Raw genomic sequence first — 25,702 nt, 5'->3', positions numbered from 1 at the left:
GGAGTCTCAGAGACTTTAAAACTAATTGTGCTGAAATACCAAAGTCCTATATGGAATCTTAGAAAATATTAGAACTTTTTGGAATAAGATTTTGTGTGATCAGTTAAATTAAAACACACAAAAGACTGCTGCACAATCACTGCAGTGTATATATATACCTGTGTGTGTGTGTGCGCGCGGTAAAGTAAAGTCGATGCCAACGTGGTGCTGAGGCCACCGCCTCGCCCGCTGTTATTAATATGAAATAAATCACCGGGTCTCTGCGGCATCGCCCCAGTCACACCGCAGATATCGACACAGTTAATATTTCATATTGTATTTGCCATAGGATATGCTTATTTAAGTATTCCAAAACAGTACATTAAAATACAAATTAAAACTGAGCTCTAGGCGGACACATGGATTTTTTTTTCGGGGGGGATAAGTGGGTTTACTTTGCATTCAAATTTTATTTTGGCTTGCTGAATGAACGATTTGAGCAAGCAGCTCCTGACATTGGAGATTGATTGAAAATGGGAAAAGTACACTGATCAGTTCCCCACGCCCTGTTGGCCCTGCTCTGTTATCCATGTAGACTTATCGTGACCCTGCATGATGCACAGGAGCCCGTGGAAAAAAAATGATAAATAAATAAATAAATAAATAAAATCTAAGAAGAAATTAGAGAAGGGAGGGGAACTGATATGAACTTTACAAGTTCTTGGTGAAAGTATAAAAGTTTTCCGCGCGTCGTTTTGGGTTGTAAACCCTGGTGAATTAGGAGCGAGGAGCCAGCAATGAAAGTTAACATCCATCACCACCGCGACCAATAAGCTGCTCTGGCCGGCTGGCTGAGCACAGATGACGGATTCGCTGCTGTGCGGGCTTCGGTAATTCATTTTCGATAGCAGTGGTTGCTGGGATCAATACAGGGACATTAACCCAAGCGGACACTGCTGTTCTCCTGATGGCACAAGCCAAAAGCCACCATCCCCCGTTGGCAATCAGCAAGACAGTTTTTAGGGTCATTATTTTTGGGGGGGAGAGGAGCAGTGTGCCAAGGCCACCGATATCACAATTCATCAGTGGAGTTATGGATGGCCTTGACCTAACTGTTGGTAAACACTGGTCAGGGAAATTATTTTATGCAATTTGCAAATGATTAGTGATGCCACTTCCTGGATTGTTAGACTATTTTTTCCCAGCTCCGGGTCGAAATCCTAATGGCCTCATTTTGCATAACATCGGTGTAAATGCCAAGACTTCTCACTTTGTAACAGTGTGCACATAGTTTGCAGGTCGACCGGAGGGCCTGCTGAGGGCTGCTGTGGTTTATCCGTGGCAACACACACACACACACACACACACACACACACACACACACACACACACCACAGCGTGTTTAGTCGTCTCACAGAGGTGTTGATGTTGTGATTGTAAGTTTTCCTGCACTCTCACGTGTCACTAGTTTTAGCATCTCATCCTGCAGACGCCTGCACACAAAAATACATATAATGCGATATAATAAAGGCATTTCCGAAGCTTAGAATGATCAGATTTAGTGTCAGATATGTGCTATGTTAAATCGGTGGTGATTTTTGAGGCCATAAGGGCAAAATAACACGAGGCAACCCAGAGTTTTAACAAATTGAATATTGGATTATTGGTCACATTGCGCTGGACTCTGCAGGTGCTCATGACAGTGCTTCTGCCCCATAATAGGAAGCAATACCTGGAATAAATAAAGCCGTATTTACTCGGTGATTACAGCGGATGAAAGAGGAATTTTTGACAGCACTCGGTTTCCACCCAAAACGCGTGACTTGTTCTTCAGCCCTTTGCAGAAACCGGTCCCTCGATCTCGACGTGCTGCTATATCGCATCCATATTGTGCGCAATAGGCACCAACCTATCGATGCATCTCCTGATCCATACATACTTTGACATTGATGGATTGCTGACCTGGATTGACGTCAAGCGAGCTGCAAGTTTCGCGCAGAAGTTTGCACGGCTCGAAACACTGCCGAGAGAGTTGGTGTGAGGGAGTTTGATTTTCGTGGCCTGAATCCGAGGAGCAAAGATGCCAAAGGGGTCAAAGCCTAGAGGCTATGATGAAATGAAACTCCACAAATTTATTCAGTAACATCTGCTGGAGAGAGAGAGAGCGAGAGAGAGAAGAGAAGAGAATTCACTTGGAGGAAAAAGTTAGAAGCGAAAGCTAAACGCCAAGACACTGGAAACATTCGACCGTTTACTTTTCAGACTGTGAGAAGAGAGACGCAAATGTAATTTCATCGGGAAGCTGGTTATCATTTATACGTGTCAAAGGTCAAACTACGCGGTCCAAAGCTGCGCATCTCATGTTTTAAACTCTTAAAGAATTTATTTACATCTACAATTAATTCCTTCAAGAAGCATCTTAAATTTATAAATAGAAAGAATAGAGGCGGAGGCTGAGAGAAGTTGCGCTCTTCCCATCACACTCGTGGCCTGATGTGACACATGTCAATTAATATTTAACCTTCAGCAGAGGCATCACATGCGCGTCTGGCGCCGTGTCAAGCGCTTTTATCAGAGAAAACAGGGCGCGCGTCCCTCTTATCCATCTGAAAGTAAACGTTGCACACGCTGCAGAGGACAGCAGTTCTGTTTTTTATCTTAACGGTGTCTAATGCAATCTTTTTTCAGGAATGTCGGGCTCAGTGTGCAACACGAACAACCCATGACATAGGGGCCAGTGACGTCAGGCTGGCCCCAGACAGTATGCGCGAGTGCGAGGATACACCACGGGGGCGCGCACATGCGCACAGGCTCGGTCTCATCTTAACATGAGCGCGGGCGCGTCAATATACACACAGAGAGCAGAGCAGCGCTTTGGGTATAGTGGAAGGTGCTCTACGGCGAGAGAAATCCAGGCAGGCGCACCTTCACACAGCGAGCGGAGGTTTGCGGCGCAGTTTGTGTGGCGGCCGGGGCCCGATCTTTTAAAACCATGCTGGATTGACTGCAGAGAGGCAACTACAATCAATGGCTTGGATTTGAAATCGTTCAAAATTTATTGGAAAGGAGTGTGAGATAGAGCGACAGTGAGAGAGGGAGAGCAGCGAGGGAGAGAGCGAGAGAGTGGCGAGAGGGGTGGAAATAAAGATCCTTTCAACGATGGAGCTTACAATGGAAAACATTGGAAATCTGCACGGCGTATCTCACTCCCATCAAACGAGCGACTTAATGAACTCCCCACACGCGCGCCAGTCGTCGGCGTCGCATCGGAACTTGGTGTCGCACGGACGGTCAGCCATGGTGTCCAGCATGGCCTCGATACTGGAGGGAGCAGGGGACTACCGCACAGACCACGCTTTGTCTGCACCCCTGCATCCGGCAATGACCATGTCGTGCGACTCCGGGATGAGCCTGAGCAGCACCTACACCACGCTGACGCCGCTGCAGCACCTGCCCCCCATATCCACCGTCTCGGAGAAATTTCACCATCCACACCCACATGCTCACCATCATCCGGCGCACCAGCGACTCGCGGCCGGTAACGTCAGCGGCAGCTTCACCCTGATGAGGGACGACCGAAGCCTCGCCTCCATGGGTAACCTCTACGGCCACTACCCCAAAGACATGTCCGGCATGGGGCAGCCTCTATCCCCTCTGTCCAACGGTCTGGGGTCTTTGCACAGCTCCCAGCAGACTCTCAGCGCCTACGGTCCCGGAGCTCACCTCTCCAACGACAAGATGATCTCCTCGGGGGGCTTCGAATCCCACGCAGCCATGCTGTCCCGGGGCGAGGATCACCTGGCCCGTGGTCTCGGGGGCCACGGGGCCGGGCTCATGGCATCCTTGAACGGCATGCACCATCACAGCCATCCGCACTCTCAGGCAAACGGGTCCATGCTGTCAGACCGGGACAGGCAGACGGTGGTGGGAGGCGGGCAGGGAGCTGGGTCAGGGCAGGTGGAGGAGATAAACACCAAGGAGGTGGCACAGCGAATAACGGCAGAGCTCAAGCGCTACAGCATCCCCCAGGCCATCTTTGCTCAGAGGATCTTGTGCCGGTCCCAGGGAACTCTGTCCGACCTGCTGCGGAATCCTAAACCGTGGAGTAAACTCAAGTCTGGCCGGGAGACGTTCAGGAGGATGTGGAAGTGGCTCCAGGAGCCCGAGTTCCAGCGGATGTCGGCGCTCAGGCTTGCAGGTGAGTGAGGAGACAGCTCCCAACCTGAGTGATGTGGAGGGATCAATTCGAAGTCAATGTGGCGAGACTGTCAATAGCTGCTCAAACAGACATTACTAGAAGTTATTAGTCGATTGTATCGAGTAAAACTTCATCATGACAGTTGGGGTGTTAAATGTTGGGGGAAATCTATATTTTGATTGATGCTACAATCCATGATAGTATAAACAGACGCTGTGCAACACTGGAGGTGTTATAAACAAAAGAGAGGAGGCATCTCTCCAAAGCAGACACGGTGCAAACGCGGTCTGCACAGATGTGTTCGTTCTTCCGCACATACAGAGGTTTTACGCACGGCCAGAGCATGGATACACACGTCCCTCTGTCTCACTCTCTCACCACACACAAACAGAAAGAGACCAAACAAAGGATATCGAAACAGGATGTGATCAAAACTGATTACATCGTGGCACTATTACTCGAAAAACAATGCAAAACAAAGATACACTTTAGAAATCACCGCAACCTCTAATCCTTTGTACCAAAGTAACTAACTAATACTCTGTTACCCCCCCCCCCCCCCCCCCCCCCGCTGTCAAATAAGCGCGTCGCCGCAAACAAGGATTGTCTGAGGCCTGGCCAAAGAGTCGGGGGAGCATGACCTCTTATGGATCAATATTTCAGGTCCAGGCGTCCCCTTTCAGAGTAGCACACTGATAAATGATCGATCTGGATCTGAAAGACAGAGACACAAACAGATGCGTCTTTCTCTGGCCTGTGCTGTCTCCTCTGCACTCCGGGCATCCATGTAGTTGCTTTTGGGCCTGTTTTCTGATACTTACAAATTGTGTTTATGTGGTTTGCGGACATTACTTCTGTTCAGTGAGACACGAACTGTGGCACAAACCCTCACCGTGTTTCCATTTTGTCTTTCCGAGAGGCTCGCCTCTTTCACCCATCGTTTGGAGTTTTATTGCGCTGGCACTAAACGCTGTGAACTCGTGTCCCCGCCCGCCTTTAAACCCTTTAACACTCGCCACCTGATTAACAGGATGCAAATGAAAACGAGAGACGTCGCAGTGGGGTTAAAACAGAGATGTGAGTGAGAGGTCCCCCCTCATCGATGTTTGCGTAAAGGCCCTGTTTAGACGTGCCGCGCTCCCAAACGTCAATCAGCTCTTCTGTGTCGTATTTCAGCGAACAGTTCAATTAAGCAGATATAGTGGCATATTTTAGTTCCAGTCAATGCCCTATTGAAAAGCACTTAATGGCATGTAAATTGTTCCTTTGCGCATTTAGTGGGGTTCTGGTAAATAAAGATTTAAACACTCCACAATTGTCTCTTTAAGTGCCACTGCTGTTAAAGCTAATTGGGCTGTGGGGTTCTATATCTTCCACACCCGGCATCAGGATAAACCCCCCTACAATCCAATTGACATGTTGGAGTGGCACAGTCCTGTGCAGTGCACACCTACTGCATATCTTAATGTTGGTCAGGCCCAGGGCAGCCTATAGGTGCAAGGTGTGTGTGTGTGTGTGTGTGTGTGTGTGTGTGTGTGTGTGTGTGTGTGCGTATGTGGTCGTAGAATGGAAATTAGGGCTGCACTCTTATCTTATTTTGCTCCACTGGCGATAGATGTTATGACATTTTCTTTTGTAAAACACATTTTATTATACATATCCATTAAATATGCATTTTCTTCTTGAATCAGCACATTTCCTGCGCGTATTGTGTGTCGTGCATTAACCTGCTGTCACAATAGGTCTCAGAAAAAAAAAATCCAGTTGGGCAAAATGACAAATGACTAGTATGTAAATGCAGGGAGCAACATTTTACTTATTGCATTTAAAATCACCATTATCCTCGGTGCGCATGTGGGCTGGGAGTGGGAGTTGGGGGGATGCTGAAAGTGAGGCTGGGCTATACTCGCTCGGCCACATCAATCAATAAATTCAAATTACTATTCCAAATTCATCACAGTCACACAAATCAATGCAGCTGCCCTGCTTAGCTAATGTGAAAATGCCAGTGTCTGCACACACACATGACAATACACCCCTGGAACGAAAAACAGAGCAGAGATAGGCCCGTTTAGGGGTGTGTGTGTGTGTTTGTGTGTGTGTGTGTGTGTGTGCCCTTCACGCTTAACATCTCCTAATGCAACGAGGGCAAAGACCCACAGGCTTTCCCACCTATTGTGTTCTTCATATGCAGACCCATAACTCCCAGGCCCTGCAAAAAGCTTTAACCTTTGCATGTCTTTTCATACGTAGCATCTTAATGCATCAGCCGCCCACTGTATAAATAAATAGGCGGCTTCACTGTAGAGCTGCACAAGTGAGAAAGACCGGGGCAAAGTGAGGTTTGGAAGGCATTTAAAGATCGCATTAACGATGAAAACAATTCGTCTTTGCATCTGTGTTGAATTCCACACTCCATCTCAATGTATTTGGTCGGGTCAATACAGCCCTGATCGATAAGGATAGCCAGTGCATCTATCAATTATCCCGCCTCAGCACTCTCTCCCATTGGTCTCTCCCCTGGAGCAGAGGGGGGAGGCGAGAGCCGGAAAAGGGGGGAAATAGGACAGCTGTTATTTTAAAAAGAAAAAAAAGAAAAACGCTATTGCACACCTTTCTTTGCTGTAATCTTGCTCCATTTGTTGTCTCTGTGATGCTCTCTCTCATTTGTCCTACGAGGTTTGGGTTATACTGTCATATTCACGCCATACACGTCTTCCCAACACAGAAAATACTCAGTTACATCACCAAGCATCCGGCGTGCCACCACAAATGGCGTTTTATTTCACAACAACGTGACGCAAGCATTCCTGTTCCTCACCGCGGATGCCCTATCCCGTCATTCTCCCACGAGACAGTGATGAGGTGCCATGGCATCCCTCAAAAAGGGATTTGGGGGGGGGCGCAGTTGGTTTATTACCATTTGAATGGCCGGAGCACGTGCCAGGGTGTGCAGGTCAAGACCCACAGGACACGCCGGAGAAACATTGTTGAGAGTGAGGGTGAGAGGCCTCTATTCATGTTTCAATGGACTACACGCCGTTTACACAGGCCTAATCCTGGAGCAATACTCCTCCACATCCACCATCCCCCATCCCCGTCACACTGCGCCCTTTCCCCTCCGCGCGTGCATCACCGCAGTGCCTACATTGATGTTCGCGGTAAAAATATTTTCATTGAGTTGACCAGTTGGCTTCCTTACAGGCCATGCCTTTAATTTTAGTCTGCAGTTAATAATTTCGAGTTAAACCCAGGCTTGTGTCTTATTTGGTTGCAGCAAACTGATAAAAACAGAATATTTAAGAGAGAAGATGGTATTAATTATTCTTTTTCGCAAAGTAAACAGATTTATCTTCATCTGCATGTTGCCTAGAGAAGGTTACAACCTGCTTTTTTATTTCCTCCTACAAAGCATTCATTATGAGGAAGCACACACTGTGGTTCAGTCCTGCAGGTCAGTTTCAAGGCGCTGTCCAGAGTGCTGAAATGTGCGTCCGCATCCCCGCTGAACTGCAGCACCTTCGCTCTGTTCTGAGGACAGTTCAAGGTGGTGAACTGGAGTTTTACCAATACATAGTTAATAGCATTCTTGTAGGCCATAAACACCATTATTTCATCCAACAGCTTCCACCCATCGATCAATATTACAATCTACAATCGCGTCAATCACACCACCCTGCACCCTACGTTCCAGCCCAGCAAGAAGCCAGCCGGGGTTTCCATTTAAATCACATCTCTGCCTTTCTTTTTTTTTTTTTTTTGGATGCTGCAGAATACATACTGGAGGTCGTTTTGATCCTTTGGATGCTCATCAAAATATCCCAGAGCAACAGAAATAGTCAGGAGTTTCGCTTCTTTTCGGTCATTTAAGACAGGATAATGGGTTTAATTGGATAGGGCATTAAGATGTGATTGATGCAGGTTAATCTAAAACAGGATTTTTTTTTTCATGAAGAGATGGCTTGATGTTAGCCTGCGAAATGATCGATTGGTACGTTAATAATTGATGTGTGAGGGGAAGATAGGGGGGTAAACAGTGCAGCTGCGGTTTCAGAGCCTCGTTGTTCGTTAAGCACAGCAACGTGTGCTGTAAGTACTGAGACACGCATGTACAAGCATCGCCTTTGAAATCCTCTGGTGGGAGAGCAACAGTCATTTTCTTGAGGTTATACCTCGAGGCTATTTTGTTTAAATCCCGGGTTCAGTGTAGCTCATTCCAGATGAATGACATCTCACGCCTTGCATCATTATCTGCAACCCGGCAATGAAGAGGCTGGCTGTACGAGAGGGTGGAGGCAATTAATCCAACTTTACATTTGCATAAATCTTGGTCTGGAGTGAATATTCATAAAGAAATGCATCGTGAAGTTATGTAGAAATTAGGACCTTTGAGAAAAACGCCTCCACATGCGCCCTAAATCTGAATTCGTTCATCCACATGACTGCAGCTAGAGGCTCCCTGTAAGATTCTCCACCGCTGCCTGACTACAGGACAACATCAGAGCAGCAGCTACAGCCTGCATACGTGTCGCCTCCCCCGTTTCTGCTCTCCTGCGTGTATGTGATCGGGATGTAGAGTGCGTCTGCGCCACATTGTTAAGGCCGATCTGGCGAGCCCTGAATCTGTATCGATTTCCATTCCCCGGCCTCTGCTTTCCATCTCTGGAGCTGCGCCATGCAGCCATGCAACCCCCTCCATCTCCACCATGCAACGCCATTTCTCCCATTAACAGCTCACCCTTCAAAACGCACAACAGAATGACTAATCAACGCATGCTCCCGCGCTGGCTTGCTGCACACCTCGCCGCGCGCCCTGGTCAAATCAGTCAAACGCCGACTTTCAAATCGGAGAGGTTTTGGCTGCTCCGCGCTGATTCTGCAACGGAGACGGATTAGCAGCATGAGACGACTTAAAGTTCAGAGACGGTTAACCTCCTTTCGCTCATTACAGGCTACATCCCACCCACACTGTTACGTCCTGCGCGCACTGCTCTGACCAAGTCGACCTTGTTATTCGAAATAGCGTAATTTTAATAGAAATCAGATTAGCGACAGAAGCAGCAGCCTGCACCATCTCCCACATCTTCACCCATTTATTTCTCTCTTTAGACACACACACACACACACACACACACACCTCGTTCCAATTCACACGGGGGGCGTGCTTTGCAATTATAAATGCAGGAGAGGTCTGGACTCTGTACAGTCTCGAATGCCGTCTCTTCTATTTTAGATGATCAATTCCTACGCTACTCCGTCGCCCCCTCGCCAAACCGGATCGATAGGAGAGAATGACCTTTAAATCAAATTGCTGGCAGAGTCGACTGAATGCACGCGGCTAGCATCAAAGGGTTAATGGCACTTTGTGTGCCCCCCGCCCCCCCTCCCTGCAGGCAAAAATACAAAAAAATCTCCCCAAATTTAAGATAATCATAATTAAATGTCATTACTCGGCCTCGCCCTCTGGATTCAAGGGGCTGCACAAAAGGGGTTTTTAAAGCGCGGGCTGGACGCTGTGGGTCTCTGTGTGAACATGCGTGATGAACAAACAAATCATACTGTGGTGGCTTTTGACCCGCCACAATCTGCAGCGCTTTACATAAGAGCCGAGGCAAGCGGCGGCTCCAAAGAGCGCGGCTGTTGTGCAATTAAAACGTCGACCAGAGCACATCAGCACTGAGTGGATGGAGCTCAGCGAGCTGTTACGTAACGCCGCGATGCCCCCCAAAAAACTGGGTCTGGCTCGGCGCGTCCCGCGCGCACGCACACGCACGCAGGTACCGCTGCTTCCTCTGCAGCTCCACCCACGAATTTCAGTGTCTTTTCAACCATTTGACCGTTAAAATGGTCAAAAGAAGAATTTAAAGGTGCATCGCCTCCTCTTTTAACCGTCTTCACCCAAACACCGCCCTGATGATCCTCAGATTTTATTTTACTGAGCAAGCAGTTACCTGAGATGTCAGCACTCAGGTGACTCTGATAGTGCTGCTCCCACAGAGTATCAAAGGAGTTTGATACTACTGGGAAATAAGTAACCGATTACTTTTGGGGGGAGGGGTTGTTATAAATCCGCGTCCAGCGGTGTGTCCTGCACACTGGCTGCTTATCTGACGCCCTGGCAGGCCATCGGTTATTAAAGGCCCGATAATGGCTGGTTTAATGCGCAGCCTAAGAATACACGGCAAGGACATTGTACATGCAATTAAGGAGAAGAGAAGGCACGAATGCAGTCGAACAGTTTAAGGTTTCTTAAAGAGGAAGAAGTCATTTAATCTGCTGTTAGAGACGTGAAATCTCTTAAATCGAGGGTCTGATTTCTGCATATGGAAGCGGATTATTCCGCTTATTTGTTCAGTTTTCATTGTGGAAAAAACAAGTGGGGCGAAAAAGAGGAAACGCAATAAGCAACACTTTCCTTATATCCAATAAAATGATCCCTTACATAGGCTACATACAAATGTATGATTTTGCAAGCCGATATGTGATTAAATGAGGTGTTAAAATTGCAGTGTGTAAATGTATGCGGTCGTTTAGTCTCCTTTAGGATTCAATGATTAATCTCCGGCTGAATCACGCGGAAAATAAAGCAGCATGCCAGGAGCTCGCCGGGCCTCTCTGGAAAGGAGAGCCTACAGATGGTTTGTTCGGAACCTCTAAGTCTTCCTACAGGGTCGATCACAGGCAAAACCGCAAACACACACACACACACACACACACACACACACACACACACACACACACACACACACACACACACACACACACACACACACACACACACACACAGCTTATCGTACCCACAGATGCAACCCGAAACTCCGGTTGGGCAACCCCACACAGATCAACAAAGGAACAAAACGACTGTGAAATCAATTGATGAATGAATCGATGTCAGCGCATACAGCCTTTATATTACATGTTATTAAATATAACGAACAGGCTGCGGGTTATTCCACAATTAATAATTTGTTTAATTTGCTGCTTTACTGAGCCGATATGAAAATGCTGACTGCTGTTTCTTTAGTTGGGATTTCTGAACGTTTAGAAAAACACTGCAAGGTGCGTGTGTGTGTGAGTGAGTGTGCGTGCGCGCGCGTTTGTGTGTGTGTGTGAGTTGATTTTTCTCTCGACTGACAAAAATAACCATTTTTACAGACTGCAGCCTTAATTATGTTATTTATACCACCAATTATAAAACGACATTATTATTGTTTACGTTCTTCTTCTTATTATTATTATTATTACATTTTATTATCATACCACATCTGTTTTCATTAGTAGTCAGAATAGTTGCACACAGAATTAATTATTAAGATTATTTGAGACTGTCTTGAAATAAACAAATAAATAATTAGAGGACACTTTTTTTATTTACAATTTTCAATTTGATTTTCAAAAGGCAGCAATCGGAGCTTGGAGGAAATAAATCCTATAATAAACCCTAATAAAAAAACGCCCTTAAGTAAAAGAGACTAACGTGATACAGAATAATAAACACGCTTTATTTATTTCAGTCCATGCTTTGCTCTGCATTGGGGAAAATAAACCAGATAAATGCAATTAGGTCACCGCAATAGGGCTGATTTAGAAATACTTCTGTTGACTCTCTCCTCACATGATTGAGTGAGAACTGTATTGAACTGAATCTGGAAAATTCCTGGGTATTGAAAACCTGTCGGTCTCCCCGCGGAGAGTAAACAGTATCATCTGACTGCAGATCAGTTCAGCTGATTCTCCTGCGACAAATAAGAAATTAGCAGAGGAGTGACAGCTGACATTTCAAGAATATCAGCATATTTCGATATTCCCGCCATGTAACTTTTCTAAACGGGTGCGCCTCAACATTAGTGGTGACAAGGAGTTGAGGCATCCACACAAGAAAAAAAAAAGTCAACTAGTTAATTTAGGTAACTTTCTTTTACCTTTCCTCCTCTGGTCTGTTCGTTTGCTTTGTGTTTCACTATAAATGAGCTTCTGGCAGACTTACTCAGCTTTAAGAAGTGTGTAAACTGGATTCAGAAAATAAAAATGATCTTAAAGGGTGTTTGAATCCTGGCACCGGTTTCACATCCGCATGAGCCCAGACATGGGGGACCACTGACCGGCCGCAGCGCCTCTGCAGCCTCCGCTCACCCACACCAGATCCAAGAGACCCCCACAGAGGCGCAGCTTATTTCTTAAAATGTTCATTAATTGTTTACGAGGTGAATTAATTTTTAAAAGCAGTTCAATAGTTAATTAATTGTTTTTTAAGTAATATGTTTGTGGTGATTTTTTTAGTTATTTATTTATGATAAAATTTCACGCACACTCATCCAGCACAACCAGAATTCAAGCATAATTCATCTAAAGTCGCTCATGACGAATTCATAAATGACAGAAAAACACACACAGCGGGGCCACACCTGTTGTTTGCGGGGAATGAAACCGTAGGCCCGCCCGTCTCTACAAAATAAAGCATCATGATCATTACCGCTATATCACGCATAACTGGTCAAAGCAATTATGAACGAAATCAATGAGAATCGCAGATAAGAGTATCACTTCAACAATGGAGCCACTCATACAAATAAGTGGCACACCACGCAGACCAAAGCTGCTATTAAACTGGCAAATAAATAAATAATAATAATAATAATGCAGGTTAAAATTCAGTCATACGATTCCCTCAATGGCTCAGTGCATTTAATTATCTAAAACCTCATAAGGAGCGTGATCATCACAGGCAGCAGCCTTTACTGATTATTGATTTTCTTTTTTAGCCCTATGCAATTTCTTAGGTTTACCACTGGCTTGCTAATAACACGTTGGTGTGAAAGCAGAGCTGGATAAAATTATATTTCTCAGGTTCATTTTGTGCATCTCAAAGCGACTCGGGTAACATCAAATTGTCGGTGTGTTTATTAAGGAAATAAAAAAGAATCAAAATGTAAATTCCGTGCATGCATGCATGGCTGCGACGTGCGATCCAGCAAACCTGGAAAGGTAAAGGCAAAGCGTTGCAGGCAGACAAGCTGAGACTTAACTGAGGTGGGATGCGGGCGAAGGTGTAACTGAGTTCAGGTTGAGTGTTATTGAAGTGCTGCAGTAGAAATGCCTCGCAGCTGAGTCGCGGGAGAAGGCAAACAAACAAATCGTGTCGCTTTATCAGTATATTAACACCAATTCTCGCTCATTACATTAAGGAGTATCGAGCTGGAAGTGTTTTGAGAGAGAGAGAGAGAGAGAGAGAGAGAGAGAGAGAGAGAGAGAGAGAGAGAGAGAGAGAGAGAGAGCCTGGCATTGCCCTGCAGCCACAGTGAAATAAATGCCACAGTATACAGAGGAGGGCCGTGCGCAAGTACACGCTGCTATCAATCTTTAGGGCAACAGCCCATGAGAAACAGCACAGACGTTACTTAATAAATAGGCTGGAAGCCTAAACATCAAATTGCCCAATCATGCGTCTTGCGATCTGGAGAAGAGTACAAGCAACCTGGCCCCGCACTGATTATTCGTGAGGACAGGACAGGATTTCTTCCCAACAATAAGCGGGCTGCAGTGCGCCTCTCTCCACGCGTGTGTGCGTGTTTGTGTGCGTATAAACGCGACGAACCGTAACCGGTAAACATGTTTATTGGTAGATTAATTAAATCAGCAGACGTTGACCCCCCGTCTGCTTTACAAACAGGGCTCCGGGAGTGCACTTCAAACCGAGATCAGTGTTTGGAGAGAAAAAAAAGCGAGCGGGAATCATTTCAGATGCAGATGCGTAATCATGGTTTCATAAAGCACTACAGGCGCAATATTAGGCCGTTTGACTTTCTCATTATGAGCAGGAAGGGCAGCGATGATCAATAAATGATTAATGCTCAGGATGGACTCACACATCTGCAGGGACAGAGGAGGCCTGAGACAGCTGTGGAGAACACACACACACACACACACACACACACACACACACACACACACACACACACACACACACACACACAGGTGATGATGGTTTACTTATTTTCCTCTCTCGGATGCTCAGTGCTCAGACAGAAAGCCGGATCATCACGCTTCCTTCCTGGTGTGTTTACGCGTCTCCACCCCTTTCATGAATCTCCTCTCCACCAACCCCCCTTCACCCCCCCTCCGAGGCATAATTAATTGGACGAACTGAATTTCACACACGAATTATTCACGAATCTATCGATCGATATTGAACACCCAGGGCCTTTCTCTTAACCTCGCTTGGTTTGTCGTGAAGCAAAGAATATTAATGTCATCAGTGGAAGAGAAATAGGCCCTTTTTCGCCCGAGCGGAAAGGATGAGTTGCAAAATCACCCATTAAAGAATTTGATAGTTTAAGAGAAAAACACCGCATGGCCTTCACATTCGCTTGAAACTAACATTCATGCAGAATAAAAACATTATAGCAAAGAAAAACAGAAAACTAAGCATTGAAATCACGAAAGCCACGATGGGCATTGTTAATTTTTGCGAGGAGTCTGAGAGATCCATTCAAAGTAGGTCAGCTCCTGTTCACAGCTGCATGTAGAGAGCAATAGAAATCGCATTTCTCTCCGCCCGCGTGGCAGCAGCAGGATGCACACCTCAGAAAACACTCAGCACCAAACCAGAATTTCTGCCCTCGTCCGGTTGCTCTTTGTGCATGAGTTTGTGTCCGTCTCTCTGCTCGGTGCCTACTGTAGCTCTAAAAGCTGCAATGATCGATTTTTTTTCTTTTCTACGCTGAGCTTGGTTCAGTAATCAGGGCCCCCTTCCTCACCGATCGATCGATATTGATTACTAAATCCAGCGCCTGTAGCAAAGGCAGCGCACTATGGCGCCCCGTGCAGCCGGGCCACTGCGAGGGCGACACCTGCCGGCCGAAAGGCACAAAGCAAGCGGTCGATGAGGTGGCAGGACGTGACTCGCCGGTGGGGAGAGGTGGTGAGAGGAGCCGGGACTGTCTGAGGCTGTTGTGGAGGCGCATTGAGACAGAAGCGCGCCTCCGTCTGCTCATTTTTAATGTGCTTCTTGCGCAAAAAAAGACAGCGTTTATGGATATAAAGTCAAAGTATTTGGAGATTTAAAGAGAATCCTCAAAATTGTATTTAAAAATGCCGATCAGCTGTTAGTATCCCAAAGCATTTACCCAACAGATTTCTTGGCTCCTTAAAAACAAATCCATTCATAGATTTTGGAAGAATCCTCTTTCTGTAACTAAATAGATCCGTGTTGATTTTACTGCCTGAAAATTCACAGAATGACAGTGAGAGTGTTTGTGAAAAGCAAAATATTCTCTACTTGGAAGAGAGTAGATAAAATAAGTAAAGAGAGACAAATTGTTGCTACTTATAAAGCCCCTTGATTAATTTTCATTAGAAGAGAAAAGCAGTGTATTATGCAAGATGAAACGCTTCAGATTTTAAAGGTGTGTGGCCAGTGTGTGAGTGTGTGTGTGTGTGTGTGTGTGATTATATGCATACCTGTGCAAGGTCACACATCTTGACAGACGGAAAAGGCCACACGCTGGAGGGAAGTAAAGGCGTTAAAGCCGACCAGAAGCTGCATAAAATAGATGAAAAACTCAGTGTGGACATCAAAACAGAGACGGTAAAAAATCTACAGCATGTTGATAATAATATTAACTGTACTGCTCTGGCAAGAAAAGCAGGGGAAGTTATTCTAAAAGCAAGGTCAGATATAAAAATGCTGTTGCATCAGCTACTGTACATTAATACACGTTTGCAATGAGTCAAAAGTGTCAGAAAAGTCATGTATTAATAAATGTTGAAATGTGTTCAAATATCACGTGACTCCAGCCCAGTTTTAGAGCTGAGAGACTGTTTGAGTGTTCCCAAACATGTTGAGTGAGGTCGACGGTGAAGGTGGAGGCAAAGCAGGACACAGCGCTCCGTGCTGCTCCTCTTCAAACAGGCCTGACACAGAGCCTCACCGCATGTTTAGGCTCATCGTCCTGCTGGGAAACGAATCCGCGCGAGTCAAAGCCAGCGGGGAAAGAACGTCTTTGCGGAGTAGAAGTGGCAGCTTGTCTCTGGTCAGCGGGGGGGGGGGGGGGGGGGGGGGGGGGGGGGGGGGGGGCTGATGCAGTGCAAATCCACCACATGTAGAACAAGTAGAGAGCCTTCACAAGTGGATACCCCTAAAATTGTGTTTGCAGCTGTAAAGTATCTTATGACTGAGTTTTACTAACTAGAGCATTTTCTGCTCAGCTCAGCTCTTCTCTTCTCGGATGCAGATGTTCTGTTTCTTAAAGATTGCAGCTCAGTATATTGGTTGACAGTTACAGTCACTAACTGGTGTGTGTGTTAGTTTTGCTTTGAACATGTTATAAACTTCAAATTAAAGTGCAGTTTGGTGCCTGGATTGATTTTGAGGACTGAGAAGAACAATCTGACCTCAGAAAGTTCGATGTTGTCTCTTATGTCACTGGCGGAGCTAACTGGAAAACAATAAACTTTTATGAATGATAAAACACTATAATGTAAAATTTATATAATTATATGGAATATATGAGTATATAATTTAGTCAGTGTCTTGATAATCTGTATATTGTCCTCACTATATGTTTGAGGAGCCCACAAATGGTGTATGGAAAGAAGTCAGATCTCATTTTCATACAAGCTTTTCTCAGAGTTGGACGTCTGTCAGCCAGCTGATGTTTGCTTGAATAAGAAGTGAGAACTGGATTTTTCTGAAACTAATTCTAAACATTTCATATTGATGAATCTATTCTCTAATAAATCCATTGTAAGCCGGCCTGCCAACGGTTATCCCCTGAAATGCCGGATAACATCTTGTTTGGTATGTGTTTGCAGGCCAGTGTCACTCAAAGAAATGCAAACGCTTGTTACGTCATCATTTAGAGCAACTTCGTTAAAGAAAACGACAATAATAGATGCAAGAAATTATCATTTTAGTGAACGCAGGCCTCATTCGGGTCAACAATTCCCTAACTAAAGCTTTCATGGTCTGTCCTTCTCACCCTGTAGCATCTGATCTACTGAGAGTCACTGTGATAATGTGAAAAAATCCAGATAGAGTGACATCCTCCTCCTCCTCTTCCTCACCCCTCAATCCTATAATAAAGCATCATATATGCTGATATACATACTGTACGTACAAGCATGCGTTTAGACAAATCTGTATGTGGCATATTAGCATGTGTGCATTTGTGTGATATATATAGCTGCGGTGTTGATGTGAAATATGAATATGATGGATGGGCCAGTGTGCAGGTTAGACATCTGTAGTAAACAGATTGGACTGCAACGGCTGATCAATGGGCTCTGTTCCACTGTAATTAGACACACAGCGCCACTGCTTGGCTCCAGCCACTTCAGCATAATCACAACCTCCCCCTCCCAAACACACACATCTACACACTCATGCGCACACGCAAGTAGCACATATAACAAAAAAAAACTGTCCTTAAATGCATCAAGACACACACTCACACATGCACGCACACACGCACGCACACGCACACACACACACACACACACACACACACACACACACACACAGCGTGAGAGTGAGACATTATTGAAGGCGAGTATGAAAGTATCAAACAATACGAACGGCAGCAGGTGGAGACCCCACAGGGATGGCATCTTTCTCTCTCTTTCTCTCTCCAATTTGCTCTCGTTTTATTGAGACAGTAGGGAAGCTGAGAGGGACACACAGTCCGTTCTGGCAGAACTTCGATCCTCAGCCAGCAGGGGAACATGTGGCTGCAGAGGTGGTGCCTTAACCGCCCACACACACATGCACACGTGCACGCACAACTCCTGCTACATCATCTCTGGGCGCCGTTTCTGCCTTTTTTTTCCCCCGCTGCACCTGTCTGCTGCTTTCCACCAGTTCTCCTACAAATATTTTGAGTTACAACACACTTACCCACAATACAACATTCTATTAACTATTAATTTCTGTGTTCGCTGCCTACAACCCCACCACCCCCTCCCAAACGTACGAGTACACTCGGTGTGTTTTCTTTTGAAAATTGCTCTGCGTATGGGAAGGGGCTCGTAGCAGCCGGTGCATGCACCTCTCGAGTGTTTGTGTTTGGGGAGGAGGGGGGGCACTGGGTTATAAATACCCTCTCAGAGCTCAATAGAGTGGGCTCCAGTGGGCTATGTTTGAAGTAGCAGACTGTAGACCTGCTGGGGGGGATTCTGACCTCAGTCCCTACAGAGAACCCCCCAATTCCTACAGCAAAGTCGGTCAATATCTCTCTTTCTCCTTCGCTCGCCACCCCTCCTTCCTCCTCTCAGCTCCTCTCTTTGGCTCTTGCACGCACACACACACACACACACACGCACGCACACACTTTGTCTTACTCCTCCACCTTTTCTGTTCTTTTCTTTCCATGCATCTGCCCCTCCTCTATCTCTTATTTCCACACACACACACACACACACACACACACACACACACACACAGACACACACACACACAAAATGCTTACTTTTGTGCAACAGTCACTCAGTCCCCCATTGCGACTCAAACTGCATTAATATTGAATCAAACAGCAGTGTCTCCAGCTAGCAGGCAACAGCCAGTCCTACCCCCCGCCCCCCCTTCCTCACCCCATCTTTCTCTCACCGCAGGCTGGCTCCCTGTCTGCACTCTGCAGGATGGAAGGAATATTCCCACTGGGCAGGAGGCATGGATTAGCTTTAAATCAACTTTAATATGGCAATAGAGATGGAGCTGTAGAATCTCTGCTGTAGTATAAACTAGTTTTTATGTGTTTAAGTATTGGCTAATGATACATTTAGTTACTTCACTTCCCTCCACATTCTGTCTTTGTTGTTTAATCATGAAAATACTCCACTTTTGTATATTTACCTTGCTTTTTGTTTTCTTTCCCCTCTTTGCCTCCCACTTTCATCCCTATCCCTCCCACCGCTGCCATCCACACCAAGCCTGCAAGCGCAAAGAACAGGAGCAACACAAGGACCGCAACACGGCGCCCAAGAAACAGCGTCTGGTCTTCACTGACCTGCAGCGCCGCACACTCATCGCCATCTTCAAGGAGAACAAGCGCCCATCCAAGGAAATGCAGATCACCATCTCCCAGCAGCTCGGCCTGGAGCTCAGCACCGTCAGCAACTTCTTTATGAATGCGCGCCGCCGCTGCGTGGACCGCTGGCACGATGACCACGGTGCCAGCCCCGGGCAGCCGGGCACATCCGCCACCACTTTCTCCAAAGCCTGAGAGGAGGAGAGGACCTTCAGAGGGCCGAGGAACCAGGTTGGAACAACAGGCAACATGGGAAATTGGCTGTGAAATCTGTCTACAACAACCCTACCTGGCCTGGACCGTCTGAATGTGTCCTCTGCCTGAAAGAAATCCTTTGTGCCATGCAATCATCTTTTTTGTCAGTCAGAATTTCAAGCGCTCACCTGAAACAAGCATAATCTAAAGGTGAATTGCGAAGTCAGGTCCACTCTGCATTGCTCACATAAGGACAATCATTGATTCTGTCTTTTTTGAAAGAAAATCATTTTTATGGCATCTGACAAAGTAAAGAGACACCAAAGATTTGATGTTTTTGTTGGACGGTACCAGACATATATGCCGGCCTCCTTCACCGCCCAAGTAGCCACTGATTCTGCTTTTTCTCCCAACTCACCTCCTTTGTGTCTGCCTCTTTAGTCTCCCTCTCATCCCCTCTATGCCGGCACACGGAAGCAACAAGGGCGAAAAGAACGGCAATAAATCTGACAACAGAACAGCACATAGCCTTATTATCCAAGCCCCATCCTGCACACACAAGGCCGTCATAAAGAAAACAACGCAGCCTATGAAAAAAACAACAAGGCTTTCCAATTCTCCGCCTCTACCTCCCCCTCCTCCTGTAGTCTCCTTCATTCCTCGGCCAAAGGTATTCCCTGATGGCCAGCCATTTCAGAGAGCAGCTCAGCCCGATCATACGGCAAACTAATGAATTGAAAAATGAATCGATGCAGACAGAGAGAGCGGGGCCTTGACCCCTCCTGAAGGTGAAACTCAAGACGCTCGGCAGTAGATACTCAGGTCTTCCAGGCCCAGGTCTATATTTTTTGCACAGATGTTGGAGGCCTGTAGGGAGACATGTCATTGTTACTTTCAGCCTGAGCCTAGAGTCTGTGTTTCTCTGACCAACAGGAGAGGCGGGTGAGATGTCTGGACAAGCTCTTTGTTCTGCTGGGAGCTTTTCCTCTGATCAATAACTGAGAACCAAGCGACAACAACACGCTCGGGCATCCAGCCAACTACATTACAGCTGCATATGAAAAGCAGAATGTAAGAGGAGCACATGGAACCCACTGGAGATGGGGACACAAAGGCCTCATAGCAGCAGCAGCAGCAGCAGCAGCAGCAGCAGCAGCAGCAGCAGCACACCTCTCCCTCCCAGGTCCTGCCTGCGCTGGCAGAGCAACAGTGCCCCCTGCTGTCGATAGCAGAGACCTGCATCCAGCAGAGCAATGGGGCTAAGAGTGGAGGAGAGGGAGGGAAGAGCCACTAGATGCTGAGGAGAAGTCATGGCACAACACATTCAGGCCCTCACAGCTCTTTGAAGGCAGATCAATAGCTAACCATTATCCTATTGTTGTTCCTCATCCAACCAGCACTGGTGAAGCCAGAGGAGGGGGATGGTTAAACTGAATGCTGAAAACGCAGGGATTTAGCAAAGGCAGGGATTTATTTAGCCAATCCAAATCTTAAAGAATCCACAAAATACAAGTACAGAAATTACACAGAGAGGGGGCAGAAAAGGACAACAGAGTGAAAAGAACAGAAAGGCTCGCTGAGACAGACACATTTGAGGTGCAGTGGAGGTTTAATTTCCATTATTTTGGGAGGCTTCATAATTTGTCAAATCATTCTTCCATCCTTCCATCCCATCTGTTTGCAAAAAAAGGCTCTCAGCAGATGTGATTCAAACCAAATCTCCTGGTTATTCCCACACAAGGGTTATCAGTAGCTAACCCAAAGCTAACCACCACACTCCGCTGTCAAAATGCTACAATAATTAGTGCCAATGCTTACTGCCTTAATGCGAATCAAAGAATATGGTACTAGGGTTCACACAAAGCTACAGAGCGCCCCACTGACGACGGGCGGTGTGTGCCATAGCAGCCAACAATCAGCTTTTAACTGAATTAAAATATACTTTTTTAGTAAAACGATGAAAAAAAGAATCAGATTTTAAGGCATACAATAACCAAACCTCAAATGACAAAGATACCACACATACAGTATGTGTTACAAATACAGAAGAAAATGTCTCCAACACATAACTGGACACATTTTGAAGCAGAAGAAAAATCTCTCATTCTATCTTTGGTTCTCTACCTCCTCTATCCCTCTAACCCCATTGCCCTCCTCTCTTTCTCTCTTCCTCTCTATATTGATGCGGGTATTTAATTAGTACCATAGACACAAAGTTTCTATTTCTTGTTACTATTGTGCTCTGTTGTGCATAAGTAAGGCACCTTGTTGATAATTCAAAAACAAAAAAGGAAGGACTTTTTAAAAGGAAAAAAAAGAGGGATGCAAGGACTGAGGCCAATGAAGGATGTACTTTTGTTTTTTTTTTTTGCATTCTGTGTGAATATAGACTCGGACGAGACATTTACCATGAGAAAGAGAAAAAAAGAAAAACAGGGACCTGCTGAAGAGAAGAATAAATGACGGACGGTCTCTCTCTTTTGGCATTTCATGTCAGAACTGTGGTACTCTCAGCCCCCTTTAAGATGAGCCCCAAGAATGGGGTAAAACGGAGGGGGACAAAACATGACCTCCAAATGTCCTGGCTGATTCAGTGTGTTTTATTGGAGGGTGGGTGGGGGGAAAAGCTCGGGACTCAATAGTTATCTGTATGGTCTTAAGATGCAACTGTAGCATTTCCAACAATGTAGTCAGATTAGCGGTGCAGATTAGATAAGAGATGGTCATTGCAGAGGAGCTGATTGAGAGGTACTGACTAACTTCACGTTGCTGTAAGCAGTGAGTTAACGTCGCCAAAGGATGATGAGCTAAAATCGACTTGTGGTATACAGTTCAGTGAGCATAGGTAAATAGCTAGATTCAGCTCTAGGTATTAGGCTGACAAAATGACATTTGTTTGTAGTGAGAACCAATGTGGCTACCTCACTAAGCTGAGTGGTTTGTGAAACCGCCACTAATACCAAAGATACTGCAGCCTACCGGTCCCAAACTGCCTAGGGGGACGTACAAAACAAAAAAGATAAAAAAAAAAAAAAAAGAAGAAAAAAAAATCCCCCCCCTCTTTGCCCAAAACCATAACAGACAACGAACTGACAATATTAGACACACACATGTTTGTACTAACAGCGCAGTCGGACTGCATCGCGCCACATAGGAGGAGGTGGCTGCCTTGCAGACAGAGTTGAGTGCCTTTTCCCTTCAACCACGGGTGGGACTGCACTGGACACACACACACACTCACACATCAATGCGTGTGCATGCATATAGCTGCACACCCATTTACAAACATGCACTCACATTCAGACAATGCACCCATAATTGGATGGACAGAAAGGGGGGCCAAAGAGAGGGACACAGAGTGGGGGCTGTGTCAGCATTTTCTCCCATATTGACTTTCCATCTTGATACACTAGAATACAAGCACTTTATCATGTAGAAAGTCTATAAAACATTTTCTATACACTATTTATTTGAAACAAAATTATATGTTACTCCTTAATCTGTCAGTCTTTGTTACTGTATCGTTGATCTTCTAGTAGCTCACAGCCTTGGTGTTTTTTTTTCTCCCTCCGCCCGGTGTGCTCAGACTCTAAGCCACTTTACCTCTCTCGCATCAGAGATATTTTTGTGTAACAGAGCAAGAGGGGGGTAGAAAGGCCGAGGCTCTCAGCGCTCGGAGGGCTGTAGATGTAAAACCATACCACTAAATGTCTCTCTCTCGCTCGCTCTCTCTCTCTCCACTGCGTGCAAGCACAGAGGCTGCACTAGAAAAGTGTGGAAGACTCACTGACAGTTTATAGATACAAATTCTCTCCTCCCTCCACCTTGTCTGTCCAGTCGACCTCTCCCCCTGGCTAGTGCTAAGACTCGGTAGGCGTGTGTTGACAATTAATTCTGAAATACCTCAAAAACCTTTCATGTAAACTTTATGTAATTTAGACTGAAAATAATACTGCTAATGATAACAATGATTATGAAACTATGATACTATGATAGTTAGTTTTGGAACTTGTGACTTGAAGCTTTATACTGTTAAATTCCTTTTATTTGTTTGCTCATTTTTCTCGTACGTTCTCTTGTTTGTTTTTGCTACGGCATGTACTTACTGTTTTCATAAAGGAAAAGACATTGTGAATGTTTCTGTGGAGGGTTACATGAGAAAAGAAGAGACAGAAGAGAAGGCTAGACTAGAGCGAGAGGGGCCAGAGCTACTCACTTCAGATGTTTAGTTCAAAGCTCTCTCCAAGGCGGGTACATTTAAAGGAAAAAAAACAAAAATAAGAAAAAAAAAACAAAAACAAGAAAAAAAACAAAGAAAGAAATGACAAAAACAGGATTTGGGCTGAATTCTAAACCAAAAATTTGATGTTAAACCAAAGGAGGAATAACCTTTTACTCATTGTTAGCTTTCTTCTGCCTTTAAGTTGTCTTTTCTCTGAAAAAAAAAAAACGATTTCACAGTTACTTTTGAAGGTTCCTGGGTGTGTTCAAGTGCTCCTGATGTTCTTAGAATATTAAAGACCAGCACCTCCTGTTGAAAAGAAGGTGCGCTTTTTTCTTTTGTGCATGGATATTGTATAACTGTATAGAAACCAACAGGAATGACCTGTGATTTTGTGGGGAGAGGAGGAGGATGGAAAGACTTGGGAGTGGGTGGAGAAAGGGTGGGGGATATTTTGGTTAACAAAACAAAAAAAAATGGGGTGGGAGGATTTGGGTTTTAGGCGTTGGAGGGGTCCTTGTTTTTAGAATTTCCGTCACTGTTGGATTCACTGGTTGTGTGCATGTGTTGTTGCAACCCTTCCCCTTTCCCCATGTTTCTTTGATGTATATAAATCCAGACAGTAGGGGGCAGTGTGTGCTGGGGGAGGTCAAACTCCTCTCCTCCCAATCAATAGCATTCAATCTTCATTCCTCAGCTTGTGGTCCTCACTCGGGTCCTGAAATGTGTGTCTTGCTTTTCCAAAGACGGGCTGTTTACTTGGAGTTAATCAGAGGGACACACGCAGGCCCGAGCGGCCTTGAATATACCTGTATGTCTGTCTACATGCTTTTCTTCAACCTGTGTATGTGTGCTCATTTGTACCTATGTGGAAGACAAAGTGTTTCTTTTTTATGTTCCTTTACTATGGGTTGCAATATTTGTCATGCGAAAATTTGAAACCATTTCTTACTGACTGACCGACCAACCAACCGCAGTACCATCTGGCAACTGACAATCCGACCCGAAATGACGTCAGCATTTGCTGTCAAACAGCATATGTGTGTGTCGTTTCACTGTGGGATCGAAGGTTGCCAATGGGACTGATGTAGACACCCCCAGTCACACTGTGCTCTCCCTCTTCTGTTACCTGTTAATCAATCAGAACCAAGTGTCTTTGTGATGGTAGAAGACAATCAGTTTCAAAACAAGAAAAAAGGTAGAGAGAGGGCAGGCCAGTGGGGAGGAGGAAGGGGAGGATGGAGGAACAAAACCAGGGGAAAAGAGGCTCTCTGAGTTGCGACGAGCTGTAATGCCCGACTGCCAAACGACTGCCCCACCACCTCTTCCACTCCCCAAAACGTCACCCATCCCACCAAATCTGACTGCAACGTTCCAGCTCCACATGACTTGCGCGATGCTCCGAACCAAAACCCATGACACATTTTAAATCCACTCCCTCGTCATCCCCCGTCACTTTTCACCTTCCTGCATTCCTACTGCCACAACGTAGTGCACTGCAGGAGTAGAAAACAAGACCTGTGGTGCAGAGACCATAATTCCCATCACCCACCACAACTTCCTGCTAATCTAATGATGATGTAACCAGCCGCGAGGAATAAAAATGGCTCCGGTTGGTGGCTTTTGCACAGAGAACTATGCAAACACCTGACCCCCCCAATCTTAATCGTTGCTGCTGGGTCAGAGTGTACAACCTTCAACCTCCCCTCCCTCCCCTCGACATTTAAACACTCCAACTCACACTTCCATGACCCCCCAAGCCCAGAGTGGGCTGAGTAACCCCCCAGTCACTCAGGGTACAGTAGAGAGTGGCTGGGGCGAGAAGAGCACTACAGTGCCCCATGTTTCACCAGACTGATGTCATACAGCTTTACATAAATGCCCCAAACTGCCATTGACATCAAAATGGAGTCCATGTTGATGTTTGCAAGCTGATCCTCCCCGCTCATGGCTCCATTGTACTACAATGTTTGACTGTCTTTGTCCCCAGCGCCAAGGAAGGGCCACAATCAATGCAAAGACACTTACATTGTATTTACTTAAGTTTACAAAGTCGTCTGGAGATGGTGGCTTATATTGCACTCG

The 25,702-nt window shown here is 45.7% G+C and overlaps 1 protein-coding gene across 1 annotated transcript; it reads left to right on the top strand.

Annotated features, from left to right (window-relative positions):
- The first annotated feature begins 3,138 nt into the window (after positions 1–3,138).
- On the top strand, positions 3,139–19,395 carry onecut3a (one cut homeobox 3a). Its single transcript, XM_041935912.1, has 2 exons — positions 3,139–4,177; positions 19,103–19,395. The coding sequence occupies exons 1-2, from the start codon at positions 3,139–3,141 to the stop codon at positions 19,393–19,395; spliced, it is 1,332 nt and encodes a 443-aa protein (XP_041791846.1).
- Positions 19,396–25,702: the final 6,307 nt, after the last annotated feature.

Source organism: Chelmon rostratus, chromosome 4 (genome assembly GCF_017976325.1).
Source record: "Chelmon rostratus isolate fCheRos1 chromosome 4, fCheRos1.pri, whole genome shotgun sequence".
Taxonomy (NCBI): Eukaryota; Metazoa; Chordata; class Actinopteri; order Chaetodontiformes; family Chaetodontidae; genus Chelmon; species Chelmon rostratus.
Note: the sequence above shows the minus strand (reverse complement) of the source record. Positions and strands in the feature narration are given on the sequence as shown.